Here is a 15,939-nt window from a genome sequence, read left to right as displayed (position 1 = left end):
TTCCTCCCATGTGCCTAGACCGGATTGGGAATTCATTGGCTCCAAAGACTGCTGCAGAGCTCTCTGGGTGTGTGAGGGGGACACGGGAGCAGAAACAGGTGACCTCATCCATAGTCAGTAAAACCACAATGGCTAGCATTTACATATCTCAATGAGCCAAGAACCATGCTATGTGATTGACACACATCTTCTCTTACTCTTCCCAGGAGAGTTTTCTTCCTGATTGATTGCTACAAGTCTATGTGGTTCCAGGTCTCAACATTAGGAAGAGGAGAAAGAGACCATGAGGTGGTGGGGTGGCCGGTGGGTAGGGTTGTGCAGTGGCAGATACTAAGGGACTATCTTTTCAGATCTGACCAAACTAGGAACAGAGATGTAGGAGAGTAAGAGAAATGGGTGGGTCAAATTTTACCACGGTATGAACTGCAAGTCAGTGTATGTGAATCTGTGACCTAAGGAATTGGGAAGCCAGGGGCAATGGCCTTCAAACCCTCCAAAGAAATCTCTCCAGATATATGCAAGCAGGGCACTTTAGATTCAGGTAATTACTTTTCTTCTTGTTATTTTGAAAGCATTATTATATTCTATTACTACTGGAGCATCTATTTTGTATAAAAGATATCTAATATGTTATTTTAAATTATTATTACAACAACCCTACAAGGAAAGTAATATTATTCCAACTTTATACATAAGGAAACTAGAGGTTCAGCAACTTGCTTAAGGCACAGCTAGTCAGAGTGGTCTTTTCACTAGAATCTGCCATTAATATCTTTTTTTTTAAATGCTCACCTGAGGATATTTTTTCTATTGATTTTTAGAGAAAGTGAAAGGGAGGTAGGAGGGAGATAGTTAGAGACAGAGAAAAACATTCATATGAGAGAGACACTTTGGTTGCCTCCTCCACAAGTTGGGGCCAGAGATAGAACCTGCAACTGAGGTACATGCCCTTGACCAGGAATCAAACCCACCACCCTATGGTCTGAGGGCCAATGCTCTAACCACTGAGCAAACCAGCCAGGCCCCATTAATATATTTTCAAGATATCTTTATTGAGGAACAGTCGACATACAATAAATGCACATACAGGGTAGGGCAAAGGTAGGCTTACAGTTGTTTGTATGGAGGAAGACATGCAGGTTATGATTGAAATAGCTTTATAAACTCTGTATTTTGCATATTAACACTGTAAGCCTCCTTTTGCTCCACCTTGTGTTTATTTACTTATTGATTGATTGATTGATTTCAGAGAGTAAGGGAGAGGGAGAGAGATATAGAAACATCAATGATGAGAATCACTGATTGGCTGCCTCCTGCATGACCCCCACTGGGCATTGAGCCTGCAACCTGGGCATGTTCCCTGACTGGGAATTGAACCATGACCTCTTGGTTCATAGGTTGATGCTCAACAACCCTATATTTAAAGTAGATAATTTGATAGGTTCTGACATAGGTATACACCCATGAAACCATCATCACAATGAAGAGAGGAACATCCATCATTCCTGAAATCTTTTCTTTGTAATCTTTTCTTTCACCACTCCATTTCCAGGTAACTACTGATCTGCTTTCTGTTACTATAGTTTGGATTCCTTGAATTTCATATAAATGGAATTATACAGTGTGCCCTCTTTTTTGTCTGGCTTTTCACTCAATTTGATAGTTGGGTATAATCCATATTGTTACATGAATTGATGATTTTTGCATTTTTATTGCTAAGCTGCATTCCATTGGATGGATAGACTACAGTTTGTTTATCCATTTACCTGCTAATGGACATTTGGGGTTTCCAACATGGGGCTATTACAAATAGAGCTGCTTGCCTGGGTGGACATACACTGTCTTTTCTTTGTGGAAATCCTTACGAGTGGAATGGTTGGGTCATATGGTATATGTTTAACTTTTCAAGAAATAACCAAAGTGTTTTTCCAAAGCGGTTGTCCCATTTTACATTCCCACCAGCAGTGTATGGAAGTTCCAGTTCCTCCACATCCTTGTCAACAGTTGGTATGGTCAGTCTTTTTCATTTTATTCTTATGTGTAGTGGTATCTCCTGGTAATTTTGATTTGTATTTCCCTAACGTTGAGAATCTTTCCCATGCACTTATTTGCCATCTGAACATTTTATGGGTTAAGTATCCGTCCATTCTAAAATTTGGGTTGTTTGTTTTCTTACTGTGAGTTCTGAAAGTTCTTTATATATTCTGGACACAAGACCTATATCAGATTTGCCAATATTTTCTCCCAATCTGTGCCTGGTCTTTTCATTTTCTTCACAGGGTATACTGAAGAGAAGAAGTTTTGATGAAGTTCAAATGATCAATTTGTTCTTTTGTGGATTGTGCTTTCGATGTTCTATATAATAAATCATTGTCTTAACCAAGATCATTAAGGTTTTCTGTTATGTTTTCATCTAAAAGTTTTATAGTTTTATGTTTATTTCGATAAATTTTTGTATTAGGTTTTAGACTTAATTTATAATCCATTTCAAGTTATTTTTTTGTACGTGGTGCAAAGTATGAATCCAAGTTCATTTTTGCATATGGATATCCAATTGTTCCAGTACCACTTGTTGTAAACAGTTTCCTTTCTCTATTGAATTGCTTTTGCACCTTTGTAAAAATCAGTCATTCATACACATGTGGTTCTATTTCTGGACTCTATTCTGTTCCACTAATTATCTTTTTTTTTTTTTTTTGACAGATCCTGCCACAGGTTTATTTGTACAAACAGCACAGGAGGACACCAGCGCCATGCAGACAGCAGCCCAGGGGTCCCACCAGTCCTTCCGTCCTCACATCGGCAGACAGAGGCCTCTACTATGAAGTCTTCGTGGGGGCCTGGGCACCTTTGGGAGCGGGAGCCTGGGCACTTTTGGGGGCAGGAGCCTGAGCCCTGTTGGGAGTCTGAGCTGCAGCCACACCCTCATCCTGGGGCTTGGTTTCTGCCTTGGCCTTGGCCTTTGGCAATGCAGGCATGACATGTTTCCCAAGCTTGGGGTGAGCAATGTAGGCAAGTCGACTGAGTTTGTGGCTGCTGCCCTTTGGGATATTGGGCCTGGGCTCCTTGGGCTTGACCAGGGCCTTGATGGCCTCAGCGCATGCGCTCATGGCCTTGGCATTGTTGGCTTGCATCTTCTTCAGACCCTTCTTGTTGTGCTTCTTGGCAAAGCGCAAGTTCCTTAGGAACTTGGGGTCTACCCCCTTAAGAGATTCGTAACTTTGTGATCGGGGTTTCTTGATGCCGTTTCTGTGCCATTTTCGGGACTGGTTGTGTGTGGTGTGGTTCTTGGACTTGGCCATCTCCGCACAAAAGCCTGCAGCTCCCGAGTGCCAGGGACCAGAAGAGAAAATGATTATCTATCTTTGTGACAATACCACCCTGTACTGATTACCATAGCATTGTAATCAATCTTGAAGTCAGGTAGTCTGAGTCCAAATTTGTTCATTCCTCCCACTTTGTTCATTCTCTAGGTCTTTTCATGTGAATTTTAGAACTACTTTATCAATTTCTGGGGGAAAAAAGCATACTGGGATCTTGATTGAGATTGCATCAAATATATAGATCATTTTGAGAGAATTGACAATATCCAGTCTTCTGGTCCATCATCAAGATGTCCCTCTACCTTTATTTAGGCCTTCTTCAATTCCTCTCAGAAATGTTTTGTAGTTTGCAATGTGTCTTTCACCAGATATATCTCTAAGTATTTCATTTTTTTCAATGCTATTGTAAATATTATTCCTTTATAATTGTTCATTGCTAGTATGTAAATTCAATTGATTTTATATCTTAAAATTGTATCTTACAAGCTTATTGAACTTATTTATTAATCAATTCTTGTAGATTCCACTAGTTTTATACATGTGATCTTGCTGTCTGAGTAAATGGTTTACTTCTTCCTTTCCAATGTGGTTGCCATTTATTTCTCTCACTTGCCCTATTGTACTGGCTAGCATCCTAATAAATGTTGAACAGAAGCATTAAGAGTATATATCATTGTCTTGTATCTGAACTTAGAGGAAAAGCATTCACCATTAAATGTAAGGTTAGCTTTTGTTTGTTTGTTTTTTAGATGCCCTTCATCAAGTTGAATGCATTCTTTTCTATTCCTACTTGCCAAGAGGTTTTTTGGTTTTTAATCAGGAATGGATGTTGGATTTGTCAAATCCTTGTTCTGTATCTATTATGATGATCATATGGTTGGTTCTTTTACTTTGTTAATGTGATGAATTATATTGATTTATTACATGATCTCTATTCTTTTAAATTTCTTAAGGTGTGTTGTATGGCCCAGAAGGCAGCTATCTTGGCAAATGTTCCATGTGAGCTTGAGAAGAATGTATATTCTGCTGTTGTTGGGTGAAGTAGTCCATAAATGTCACTTATGTCGAGTTGATAGATGGTGTTGTTGAGTTCACCTATGTCCTGATTTTCTGTCTGCTGGATCTGTCCATTTCTGATAGAAGGGTGCCTAAGTCTCCAACCAGGATAGTGGATCCATCTATTCCCCCTGTAGTTCCATCAGTACTTGCCTTGGATAGTTTGATGCTCTGTTTTTAGATGCATATACATTATGGATTGTTTTGTCTTCTAGGAGAAATTGACCTCTTTATTGTTATGTAATACCCTTATTTATCCCTAACTTTGTTTTCAAGTTTGCTCTGTCTGAAATTAATATAACTATTCATTCTTTTTTTAAATTAGTGTTAGCATGGCATATTTTTCATCATCCATTAACTTTTAATTTGTATGTGTCTTTATATTTAAAGTGGGTTTCATGAAGATAATAATTGAGTTGTGTTTTTTGATCCACTCTGACAATCTCCATCTTTAAATTGATGCATTTAGATCATTGACACTCAAGTGATCATCTATATAGTTGGATTAATATCTACCATATTATTGTTTTCTATTTTTTTGTCCTTGTTTTTTGTTCCTATTTTTGTCTTCCACTCTTTTTCTGACTTTTGTGATTTTTAATTGAGTATTTTATATGAATCCATTTCTCCCCTTTCCTAGAATATTGGTTATGCTTCTTTTTTAAAAAACTTTTTTTTAACAATTGCCCTAGAGTTCGCAATATACATTTCCAAGTAATACAAGTCTACTTTCAAATAACACCATACTACTTCATGGGCAATGTGAATACCTTATAATAACATAATAATCTTAATTCTTCCCTCACGTTCCTTCTATCATAGATGTCTGCTGTCATTCATCATTCATTTTGCTTATATATAAGCATACATAAGCATAATTAAATACATTGCTGCTATTATTATTTTGAACAAGCTTAGCCTATAGATCAACTAAGAATAAGAAAAATAAGTTTTTATTTTATCTTTACTCAATTCTTCTTTGATGTTCTTCCTTACTCTATGTAGATTTGAGTTTCTGATCTGTATTATTTTCATTCTCTCCAAAGAACTTCTTTTAATATTTTTTTGCAAGACAGGCCTGCTGGCAACATATTCCCTCAATTTTTGTTTGTATTAGTATTTACTTCTTCACTTTTCAAGGATAATTTTTCAGGATACAGGATTCTAGGTTGCTATTTTTTTTCCCTTAACACTTTAAATATTTCACTCCACTTTCTCCTTGTTTTCAGGGCTTCTGAAGAGACATCTAATTAGAAAATAATGTATTTATCCTGTCTGTTATCCTTTTCCTTTGGCCTGAAAGGCTTTTGTTTTTCTCCCTAACATTGCTTGTAGTATTTTATATGAATCCATTTCTCCCCTTTTCCTTGATGATGAATTCTTTCAGCTTTTGTATGTCTGGAAAAGTTTCTTTTGCCTTCAGTTTTGGAAGTTATTTTTGTTGGGTACAAAATTCTAGGTTACTTTAGAGATGTTCTTTAAAAATGTTGCTCCACTGTCTTCTCACTTATTTCCAATGAGAAACCTGATATTCTTTATTTTTACACACTGTGGTTTTTGTTTTTGTTTTTTTTGCTGCTTTTAAGACTTTATCACTGGTTTTGACCAATTTGTTTAAAATATGCCTTGGCATAGTTGCTTTCATGTTTCTTGTGCATGTGGTTCATTGAATTCCTTGGATCTGTGTATTTATAGCTTTCATCAAATTTGGAAAAATTTCAGCCATTATTTCTTGAAATGCTTTTTCACTCAGTTCTCTGTTGGGAATTCTAATTTCACAAATATAAGGTCACTTGAAATTGTCACATAGCTCACTGATATATATACTTTTAATTTCTTTTCTTTTTGTGTTCCATTTTGGAGAGTTTCTATTACTATGTAGTCAAATCCACCAATCTTTTCTTCTGTAATGTCTAATGTCTAATCCTATCCAGTGTATTTTTAATCCTACACGTTATAGTTTTATCTCTAGAAGATTGGCTAAAATCATTTAAAAATATCTTCTATGTCTCTACTTGACATTTTGAATCCTAAAATACAGTTATAACTGCTTGACCAGTCTTGTCTGCTAATTCTGACATCTGTGTCAGTTTTAGGTCAGTTTCAATTGATTTTTTTTTCTCCTCATTATGAGTCATGCTTTCCTGCCTCTTTGTATGTCTGATAATCTTTAATTGGATTCAGACATTGTGAATTTTTTCTTGTTTGGTGCAGGATATTTCCATATTCTCATACATATTCCTGAGCTTTGTTTTTTGTGCAGTTAGGTTACTTGGAAATAGTTTGATCCTTTTTAATTTTACTTATAAGAATGATTAGGCAGGGGTGGAGCACTGCTCAACCTAGGGACTGCTATTCTCCATTTCTGAGACAGAACCTTTCTTTATTCCCTATGCAATGCCTGTGAGAGATCCGTCTGCCTGTTGGGTATAGCTGATTATACTCAACCAAAACTTCCAGAGGCAATCTCTTCAGATCTCCAGAGTTCTCTGTCCGTGCAGCTTTCTCTTCCCTGGTAATCTATCTTGGGACCTCTAGCTGCCCTAGTCTCCCTGGACTCTCAGCAACTCCTCCTCAATCCAGGGAGTCCTCTTGGATGTCTCTTCCCCATGCCATGACTAGAAACTAGCAATACGGTTCACTTTGTGTATTTCCAGGTCTCATGGATCACTGCCCTTTATTGCCAGATGTCCAATGTCTTGAAAATGTTTACTTCGTATATTTTGTCCATTCGGGGGCTGTTTTAAACAGGAGGGTATATTCAGTCCCAGTTGCCTCATCTTGGCCAGATGTGAAATGCATCTTAAACAGTCCCTCGGATATGGCCAGATGAACATTCTGTCATTCCTGGGAATCTCAGTAAGTCTTGATAAAGACTGGGAGATGGTAGCTCTACTGGCCACAGAATACCTGAGGCTCATTCCTGAGTATTCTTTGCGACTTTTCCACCTTAAAACTCCATGGTGTTCACTTGAATACATTTTCATTTAAATAAAAATACATCTGTAAAGATAACTAATTTATGCACATCCTCTCACATCTTGTGTTTATCCTAGAGCCCCTCCCCTGGTAAAAGAATTTAGGGGCTATGCCTCACTGCTCCCTTTCAGACTTCAGAGGACCCCACTGGTCCACCCACAGCCCCACAAGCTTGGATCTGAGGCTGTAGGTGGCCATACTCAGTGCCGGTGGGGATTACTACTAAGTCAGAGCAATGTTCTTTCAGGCCTGAGTACAACCTCATAAGGAACATCTCACAGGTGGCACCCAGACCAAAATAAGGTCTGCTGAGTTCCCTGGGTTGCATTTCAGATGTATCTGTCTCTCTAGGAGTCTCATGCGACGCTGCCATACCTTAGTCACCAGCACATCCTTCAGTCTAGAGGCCTCTCCTTTGGGTTGCTTGTTGGGGGAACCAGGTAAAAGGCAACCATACATACTGCTTTCGGACAGAGGACAGTCCAGTGGTCCCTCCCCAGGTCTGTCCTCATCTCAGGTTATCATGTGGGTCTCTGCTTATCTGGATGTAATGATTATCCTTATTAATGTCAGGAGCAAGCTAGACGAGGAGTGGACAGACAACCTGACCTCAGACAGGAGCCAAATTCAGCAGTTGTATTTGTTAAGAGTTGATAGATAGAAAGAAAACACATTTGATTTCTAAGTAGACATTAATATATGTTCAATTTATCAAACCAAATGGAGCTGACAAGTGTGGGTGTGAGGTATCCATTTTTCCTTTCATAGGAGAAATCTGTTCTATTTTTAGGAACATGCTATTTTCCCCCTGCTTTTAGGTAACTTTTGTCTACACATTTACTGGTATTACCCAAGGGCCTGGGTAGTCTCCCTCTTGTGTAGGGGAAGCAAGTGGCCTTTTGGCTTCAGCCCCCTTCTGCTTTGGCCAGTCCAGGTACAGATGGCAAGAGGAGCCAGGAAGGCAGGAAAACAGACCTCAGGTTCCTATTCCGCTGACACCAGGAGCAACCAATCCCTGCCCTTAGTCCCCATGGCTTCATAAGTAGACTCAGACAAGCAGAGAAACGAGGTCAAGCACAAAGGAGGCAAGGTTTGACCGTGAGCATCGTGCAGAGGGCTGGGCTAACCTCAGGACAAGCCATCACTGCTTCTGCCCGGGAGAAAGCCAGAGCAACTGCAGGAGGCTGCTGTCTCCCAGTCTTCTACCTCTGACCCCTCCTTCTCCTTCTTTCCAAGCCAGAAGGGCACCCAGATGTGGGGTGGTCTTCCTGGGACAGGGAAGAAGGCAGGAAAAACAATCAAAAGCCAATGCTGGTGCCCAGAGAGGCAGAAGGGACCATCCTGGGAGTCAGTTTCTGAGTGTCTGCTCAGGCCCTGGCGGGGGTATGCACGCAGGGCACACAGCCTGTGCCTATCAGGAGACCTGCTGGAGGAGGGGGTTCAGAAGGGGTGATGAGTTTGGACAGAGAAGCAAGGAAGCACAGAAACATTCAATTTGTCGCTGTCTACAATCAACAAAGCAGTGAGAGGGATCCTTTAAAAACTTAAGTTAGGCCCTTGCTAGTGTGCTTAGTGGTTAGAGTGTTGGCCGGTGCACGGAAGGGTCTCAGGTTCTATTCCCACTCAAGGGCATGTACCTGGGTTGAAGGAATGATTTCTGGCCCCCAGGGCGTATGCAGGAGGCAACTAATTGCTGTGTCTCTCCCACATTGATGTTTCTCTCTCTCCCCCTCTCCTTCCCTCCCTTCTACTCTCTTTAAAAATCAATGGAAAAAAAATCCTTGGGTTAGGATTAAGAAAAAACAAACAAACAAACAAACAAACAAACCCCCCCCCCCCCGCAACAACTTAAGTTATGTTACTCTTTTGCTCCAAAGCCTCCCATAGCCCTCCACCTCACTCCAAGTAAAACCCAATATCCCGAGGATAGTCTGTAAGAGCTGGCCCCCTATGGCCCTCTGGTCTCTGCTCACTCCTTTCTTCCGCCCTCTCTCTGCCCAGCCCCTGTGGCCCCTCGCTGCTCTATGAGCACACCAGCCTCCCACTCAGGGCCACTGAATGTGTGCTTGTCTGGGTGTCCTTTCCCCATGTTCCCCTGGCTCATTCCCTCGCCTCCTAGGCTTTGTTAAATGCTCCCCACTCCCACCATTCATTTACCCCCCAACCCCAGCACTCCCACCCCCCTTCCTAGGGTCCATTTTATTCCACACCACTTATTGTAACCTGTTAGCACATTATACAATCCACTTACATATTATGTTCCTATTGGACTCCCCAAACAGAAGGTAAGCTCCATGAAGGCAGAATTTGGGGTTGTTTATTGGGGTGGGGAGTGCTGTTTGAGAACTGATTTATCTTCCCTGCCTAGAAGAGTACCTGGCATACGAAAATATTTGCCAGATGAGCTGGCCAACTGAAACAGAGACCTTCCCCTGGGGCACAGAGAGACCCAGCCCCACACAGGGACTTAGAGCTCGGTTTAGGCGTTTGAGCCTTTAGGCCAGACAGGGGCTGGGAGGCCTATGGCCAACGGCCAATGTGAGGCGCTCATAAATGTCTGGGCAGTAACTCTTTAAAAAAATGTTTTTTATTATGGTAAGAACACTTAACATGGGACCTACCCTCTTAACAGATTCTTAATTGTTGTAATGCCTTTTTTTAGTAGTTCTATGGGCCCATGGTCCTGTAGGTACATAACGGGGGCACAAGAAAACAAAAACTTGCTGATCTGACTTCACTAAAAAGCCTGGGATGTTAAGAAAACCAAGTGATGGGTTATCACACAGACAAGAAGTGCGCTGTCCGCTGGATTTCCCGGAGTTGGCAGCATTCCCGCACGCCCTCCCTCTTTCCTGTGTGAAAGCCAACGGGTCTACCTGGCAGCCCTGCCCCGCTCCAGCCAGGTCCCCGGAGGCACGCCCTGGTGGACCACTGTCTTAGAGCCCTTTACGCGGATGTGAGGCGTGAGCAGTGCACAGCTTGCAGCCTCCACCTGGAGCCAGAGACAAGCCCTGCGCACGCACACACATGCCCTGGCACGCAGCCGTGAGACGCGGGGCGGGGGAGGGCCAGGAGTCCCCCATGACATGCATGTGCGGAGGCTGACGGCCCCGAACACCTGGCCGAGGCGGAGACAGTGGAGACAGGCGGTGGGAGAGAATGAGTGGACTGCAGGTCCAATGAGGTCAGAGGCAGAAGAGAGAGGCGACAGGACATGATCCACAGACGATGAGCCCTGCCCCCAGGGGCGCTAGATGGCATGTTCCGGGAGACACAGGACACGGTGAGAGAAAGGTGTGAGGCGCTCGGCCTGAGCCAGCTCCGCCTGGCAGGAGGCCCTGTGCCCAGCCCAGCCTAGAACTTACCCACTCAGGACCATGCCCGGCGCCACAGGTGCCCGCACAGGAGCACACGTGTGAGTGGCTGGGGACGAGCATTAAACTAGGAGCTTGGGGAGCAGAAAGAGCGCAGTGCAGCTCTCCAGGGTAATATTAGGCACCAGAGGGTGATCGTTCACAACATTAAACATTGTTTTTCAGGGTCTGTAAGGAATCTGAGGGATCTAACCCAATTGCTGATTTTAAAGAAGAGACGATGACAGCCGCACCTGGAGTCAGGAGGGAAGAGGGACTAGAACCCGGCCCCCTGCTCCCACCACAGAGCAGGTCTCTGCTCTGCCTCTGTGCCCACGGCTAGAGGAGGGCAGCTGAAGGGCCGGGAGTGGGAGTCTCTGGCCCGTCCTTCATGCGCTGGCTCCTTCCATGGCTGCTGAAAGGAAAGTGGTCCTCAAGAGACAGCAGTGGGAGTGCTGAGGGCAAAGGTCAACCCCCCCAGGGGCCTGGTCACATTGGGGGCTCCTGTGCATGCTGAACCACATCACAAAGAGTGAGGGGGAAATAGGCAGGGTGAGGAAAAAGGGAGAGAGAGAAAAGGAGACATTGGACTCAAAGAAAAGTAACCTGCTTAGCCTCACAGGGGGGCTGCAATGGGACTTTGAAAGTAGCACCCAGCTCATCCCCCTCAGACCTGGGCCAGCAGCTCCATGCCCTTTGCTCCTCAGCTACTGACTGTTTTACACATGGGGACACGGATGCCCAGAGAGCGCCCAGGCCTGGTGCAGAGCCGCACAGAGGACGTGCGACCTGTAGGGGCAGGAGTCTAGCAGCTGCCCCAAACTCTTCCACTACAACAGCAGGTCCCCGTGGCAGCCTGTTGCTTGGGGTAGCCTCAGGGAACCTCTCTGCAGAGAGGGGCAGGCCTGTCTCTCTTGCTCACCTTTTCCTCACCACCCTGGGGAGGGAGTTGTGGAGACAGACCTCCCACCCACGGGAGAGATGGTTTCATAAAGAGTCTCCGGCTGGAGGCTGGGAGGCCGGCTTGGCCCAGCCCCACCTCCTCACAGGGGACACTCACCATTCATCTGGGAGGGCGAGGAGGAGTAGTCCCGCTCTGTGTGCCGCCGGTCCGGCTTCAGATTGCGGCTTTGTCTGCCAGAGCCTTCCAACATGTTCACGATCTCGCTCCGGTCAATGTTCCGCAGGGCGGTGTACAGGTTCTCCACTGTCGGGGAGAAGGAAAGGAGGGCTTGCGCGGGAACTCGGATGAGTGCAGGGCAGTGCAGAATGCCCCGGGGCTCTGAACACGGGGAGGGGGCAATGGGAGATGGGGGGGAGGCGATTTATTTTTCAGAACGTGGAGGCATTCCAGAATCCAAGCAAACTGCTCTGTGGAGAAGATGCCGTTACCCTGTAATAGATCTATTCCAGTCCCTAATAGTAGCCAATTTCAAAGCCTGGAAAGACTACTGTCATTTAAGAAGAAAACTACAAGAGAAGGAGCGTGAGAATAGTTAAAATCCCTGGTCCTGTGGATTCGCGGAGAATGCTGTATCTCAGGGCCAGTGGACTTGAGATGCGAATGGAAACACTCCATTTCCTCTTAGTGGTTCTGACTACGGGAATTTGGTTGAGGAGGAGCTGAAAAGAGTGAGAAAAACCTTCCCCCAGGTTGGAGGAGAAAAGGCTTCTGGGAGGAGGAGGAGGACAGGCTTCGCTCACCCATGCTCTGTCCCGAGAGGACGGTCCTCAATTGTGTGAGAAATTCAACAGGATGTCACATACCCTACACGTGTGCTGCTACCTAGGGGTCCTGGGGCAACTGTGAGGATGGGGGCAAGCTGGAGGCCACGGTTCTCTGGTATCCTCTTCTGGCGGGATTGCCCAGAAGACCCAGGGAGCCTGAGAGGTGTGTGCGTGAGAGGGACAGAGCGCAAAACAGATCGGTTCCGAAGGCTAACGTGAAACGTGGGTTCTGAAAGAAGAGCTATGTGGAGAAGACTAGGTCCTGGCACAGGCTTTGGAAAGAGAGGCGTCCGCGGCTTAATGGTACTGACTCTTGGCGTCTGTGCCTTCGCGGATGACCCAGAGGTTCAACAAGGTTGCGCTTTGCTCCAACAGCGAGTTGGGGTTTTCTACGCGAATCCTGTTGATGTCTTCCACGCTGAACTGCAGCTCCCGGGCCAGCTCTGCAAGCAAAGAACAAGGCGCGGCGTGAGCCACGCCGGAGCTGGTCCAGCGCCCAGGCTGGGCATCTGGCCGGGAGCACCTTTGGATTGGACATTCCTTCTTACCAGGAAATACCGAGTGAAATCTAAGATGACCAGGCAGCCTCTTAGGAAGGTAAGCAACTTATCCAAGGTCACAGCAGCCGGTGCAGAGCCCGGAGTGGGGCGCAGCCTGCGGACGCCCACCCCAGGGCTGCCTGGACTGCACCAGGAGGCAACTTACATTCCACCAAGAAGCAATTAGAATGGCAATGCATTTCTGTAGTTACATTTCTTCAGGGAAAGGCATTATTTACATGTTAAATGAAAATGCAAGCTCCCATCTAAAAGCAAGGCAATAATAACACAGGCTGTTCGCCTATTTTCCCTCCCGTTATTTTTATTGTCATGTCTCACAGGTGCTTTAGAAGGGAGCACAGCATCAGAGTCTAATTTCAAGGATGAGAAAGACCAGAGGGAAAGTTACAGTGAGAATCAGAAGGTGCCTCACACACACACACACACACACACACACACACACCCCTTAAGAATAAGCAGTAGACATTCTTTTTTTTTTTGGCTTAAATAAAAAGTCTCAGAATTCCTGTTGGGAACCTTTGTCACACTGCCCTTCAGCAAGTTCTTGCTTAGGTTTCTGAGTTTGTCTGAAGCTCTCCTGCAGGGGGACTGTGGGAGCCTATTCCTATAAAATCTCACCAAAAGACGGGGGAGAATTCAGTTATAGGGCCTATGACTGCGCAAAGCACGTTTCCAGCTTCCACTTTATTTTGCCCACTCTTCACTTCCAACGTGACCCACCCTTATTGTTGACAAGACATGTGGTAGGTTTCAGCGACTGCCGGAGATTGTAAATGAAAAAATGCTGAGATTTAGCCTTTAATCCCCCTTTTCCCTCAGCAACACCAACCTGTGAGGAAAGGCAATGGGAAGTGTGTCGGGGGCGGTGGACAGGCCGCCAGGTGACCTGGCTTTTGCTTGAGTGTTTGTAATTTGTTTGCTGGCTCTTCTGGGCTCCGTCACTAACTAGCTACATAATTAAAGTCACTCCATTTGGTGGGACCTCAGTTTTCCCATCTGTAAAATGAGGTGAACCAGATCAATTCTAAGGTCTCTTGTAACGTCAAACATTGTATTCTTCCTTACAAAGGAAATCCAGATGGAAATGGGAGAGAGAGAGGAAGCGCCTGCCTTTCTATTGGCCCCAAAGGAGTTGCTTGGGCAACAGACCTATCCAAGACAATCACAACACAATGGATAGTAAAAAGAGGGTCTAGAAATGCTTTCATCAGGTGCTCATTAGGGGGAGGTGTACACAGGCAACGTGCTTTTTCTACCTCAAACTCCCTGGCTCACCTGCCCAGCTGAGACCAAGGTGTTCGGATATAAGGGCCATCTTCATGTCTGCTCGGTCTGTCCCACTGAGAAAACCTGGGGAGAAGCATGGGATTTCACTGAGTAGCCTCGGTGGGACACAGAATCGACCGGGGTGAGTAAACGATCCCAGGTGGATGCTCAGGTCAGGTATAAACCCCAGTGTGCACCAGGTTAATGAGAACCTGTAAGGGTCAGGAGGAGACCCAAGCCAAAGGCTCCACCTGCCGCGTTTATGACGCACGGCGTCAATCCTATCAACAGAGAGCTGCTGTGAGGGTGGGAGGCGTGGGCTCACTCACAACCTCCTTGGAAAAGGTAGCGGGCACATAGCATGCCGGGGAGGTGTATACCCAGTGTGGATTCGCTGAGAATGCTGTATCTCAGGGCCAGCGGTGTCAAAGTCCGTCTCCTGTCATCGGCTCCGCTCCCCTGCAGAAGGACGACAAGGAAAGCGAGCTGTGGGTTTCAGGCCCTCCCCCTCTTGGAGAAGGTGATTCGAGCTATAAGCTGTGGGGTGGAGAACAATAAGACTCCACTTCTTTGGAGACTGAACACAAGGAGTAGAAGTGTGGGGGTGAGAGGGTGTTTCTAATCCTCACATACTTTAATAATGATAATAGTAGTGATAATAATAATAGTAGTAGTAATAATGCCTGGCTGCTGTGGCTCCGTGACTGAGCGTCGACCCAGGTCACCAGTTTGATTCCCCGCCAGGGCACATGCCCAGGTTGTGGGCTTGATCCCAAGTAGGGGGCATGCAGGAGGCAGCCAATCGATGAAGTTTCTCATTGATGTTTCTATCTCTCTCTCCCTCTCCCTTCCTTCCTCTTTAAAAATTCAATAAAAATATATATTTTTAAAAATAAATAATAACAATAATTACAAACCCGTGAGGCCCTTATCATGTTCCAGGCCCTGTATAATCCTCACAATGACCTACAAGGTAGATACTATTATTATTCCCATGTCATCAATGAGGAAACTGAGGCACAGACAGGCTAAATAACTTGTGAAAGCTCACTCAGCTAATACATGGTGAAGCTGGGGTTTGAACTAAAAATAAAAAAACACACACACACCAAAAACCGTTTTCTGGGTTCCTTTCTGCTCAAAAGACCCATTTGTGACACTGGTCCAAGGCCTAATGCCATGGAAGAGCACCCAGATGCTTGCTCAAGGATGCAGGAATTCTATTTTGAAAAAGAAGTTGGCTCCCCCCGGTCCCCAGACAGGAAAGAGAATTTGAGCCACAGATGCATGAATGTAACCTTGCTGCTTTTCTATTTTGGCAGGGAAGGCTGATTATTAAAACAACACCAACAAAAACATGGAGACATATGATCACTCCCAAGTCCCTGTGATATGTGCTGACGCTGATACTCCTACGGATATCAATAAGTGACCATACTTGGTCACGATGCCTTTGGTGAGCTCAAAAACCTGGGTGTTTGCACTGGCTGAGACACCAGGGATCCCTTCTCTGAGGGCCTGCCTCCCTGAGGGAAGCACCTGAAAAAGAGGCTAAAAAAAAGCTATCAAATGGCTGGGTGACCTTGAGCAATTCCATGCCCAGTTTTAAGCCTCAGAGGCCTCAGACGAGGGGTACCGGGGTAGATGTTTTTCAGGTTCCTTCGAACCTCCTAG

The 15,939-nt window shown here is 45.0% G+C and overlaps 2 protein-coding genes across 2 annotated transcripts in view; both read right to left on the bottom strand.

The window, feature by feature from the left end:
- ANK1 (ankyrin 1) overlaps positions 1-15,939 on the bottom strand; it is a 208,456-nt gene that overhangs the window by 18,531 nt on the left and 173,986 nt on the right. The window contains exons 35-38 of the mRNA XM_008143869.3: positions 14,646-14,724; positions 14,275-14,349; positions 12,751-12,882; positions 11,772-11,918 (exon numbers count right to left, since the gene is read on the bottom strand). Coding sequence (XP_008142091.2) covers positions 11,772-11,918; positions 12,751-12,882; positions 14,275-14,349; positions 14,646-14,724 — 433 coding nt within the window. The remainder of the gene's footprint in view (positions 1-11,771; positions 11,919-12,750; positions 12,883-14,274; positions 14,350-14,645; positions 14,725-15,939) is intronic.
- On the bottom strand, positions 2,820-3,302 carry LOC103288276 (60S ribosomal protein L29-like). Its single transcript, XM_054720267.1, has one exon. It carries the CDS (start codon positions 3,300-3,302, stop codon positions 2,820-2,822), a length of 483 nt encoding a protein of 160 aa, XP_054576242.1.

The sequence above is a fragment of the Eptesicus fuscus genome, chromosome 8 (assembly GCF_027574615.1).
Source record: "Eptesicus fuscus isolate TK198812 chromosome 8, DD_ASM_mEF_20220401, whole genome shotgun sequence".
Lineage (NCBI taxonomy): Eukaryota > Metazoa > Chordata > Mammalia > Chiroptera > Vespertilionidae > Eptesicus > Eptesicus fuscus.
Note: the sequence above shows the minus strand (reverse complement) of the source record. Positions and strands in the feature narration are given on the sequence as shown.

Coding starts and splice junctions, on each gene's coding strand:
- LOC103288276 (XM_054720267.1), bottom strand. CDS start 3,302: ATGGCCAAGTCCAAGAACCACACCACACACAACCAGTCCCGAAAATGG.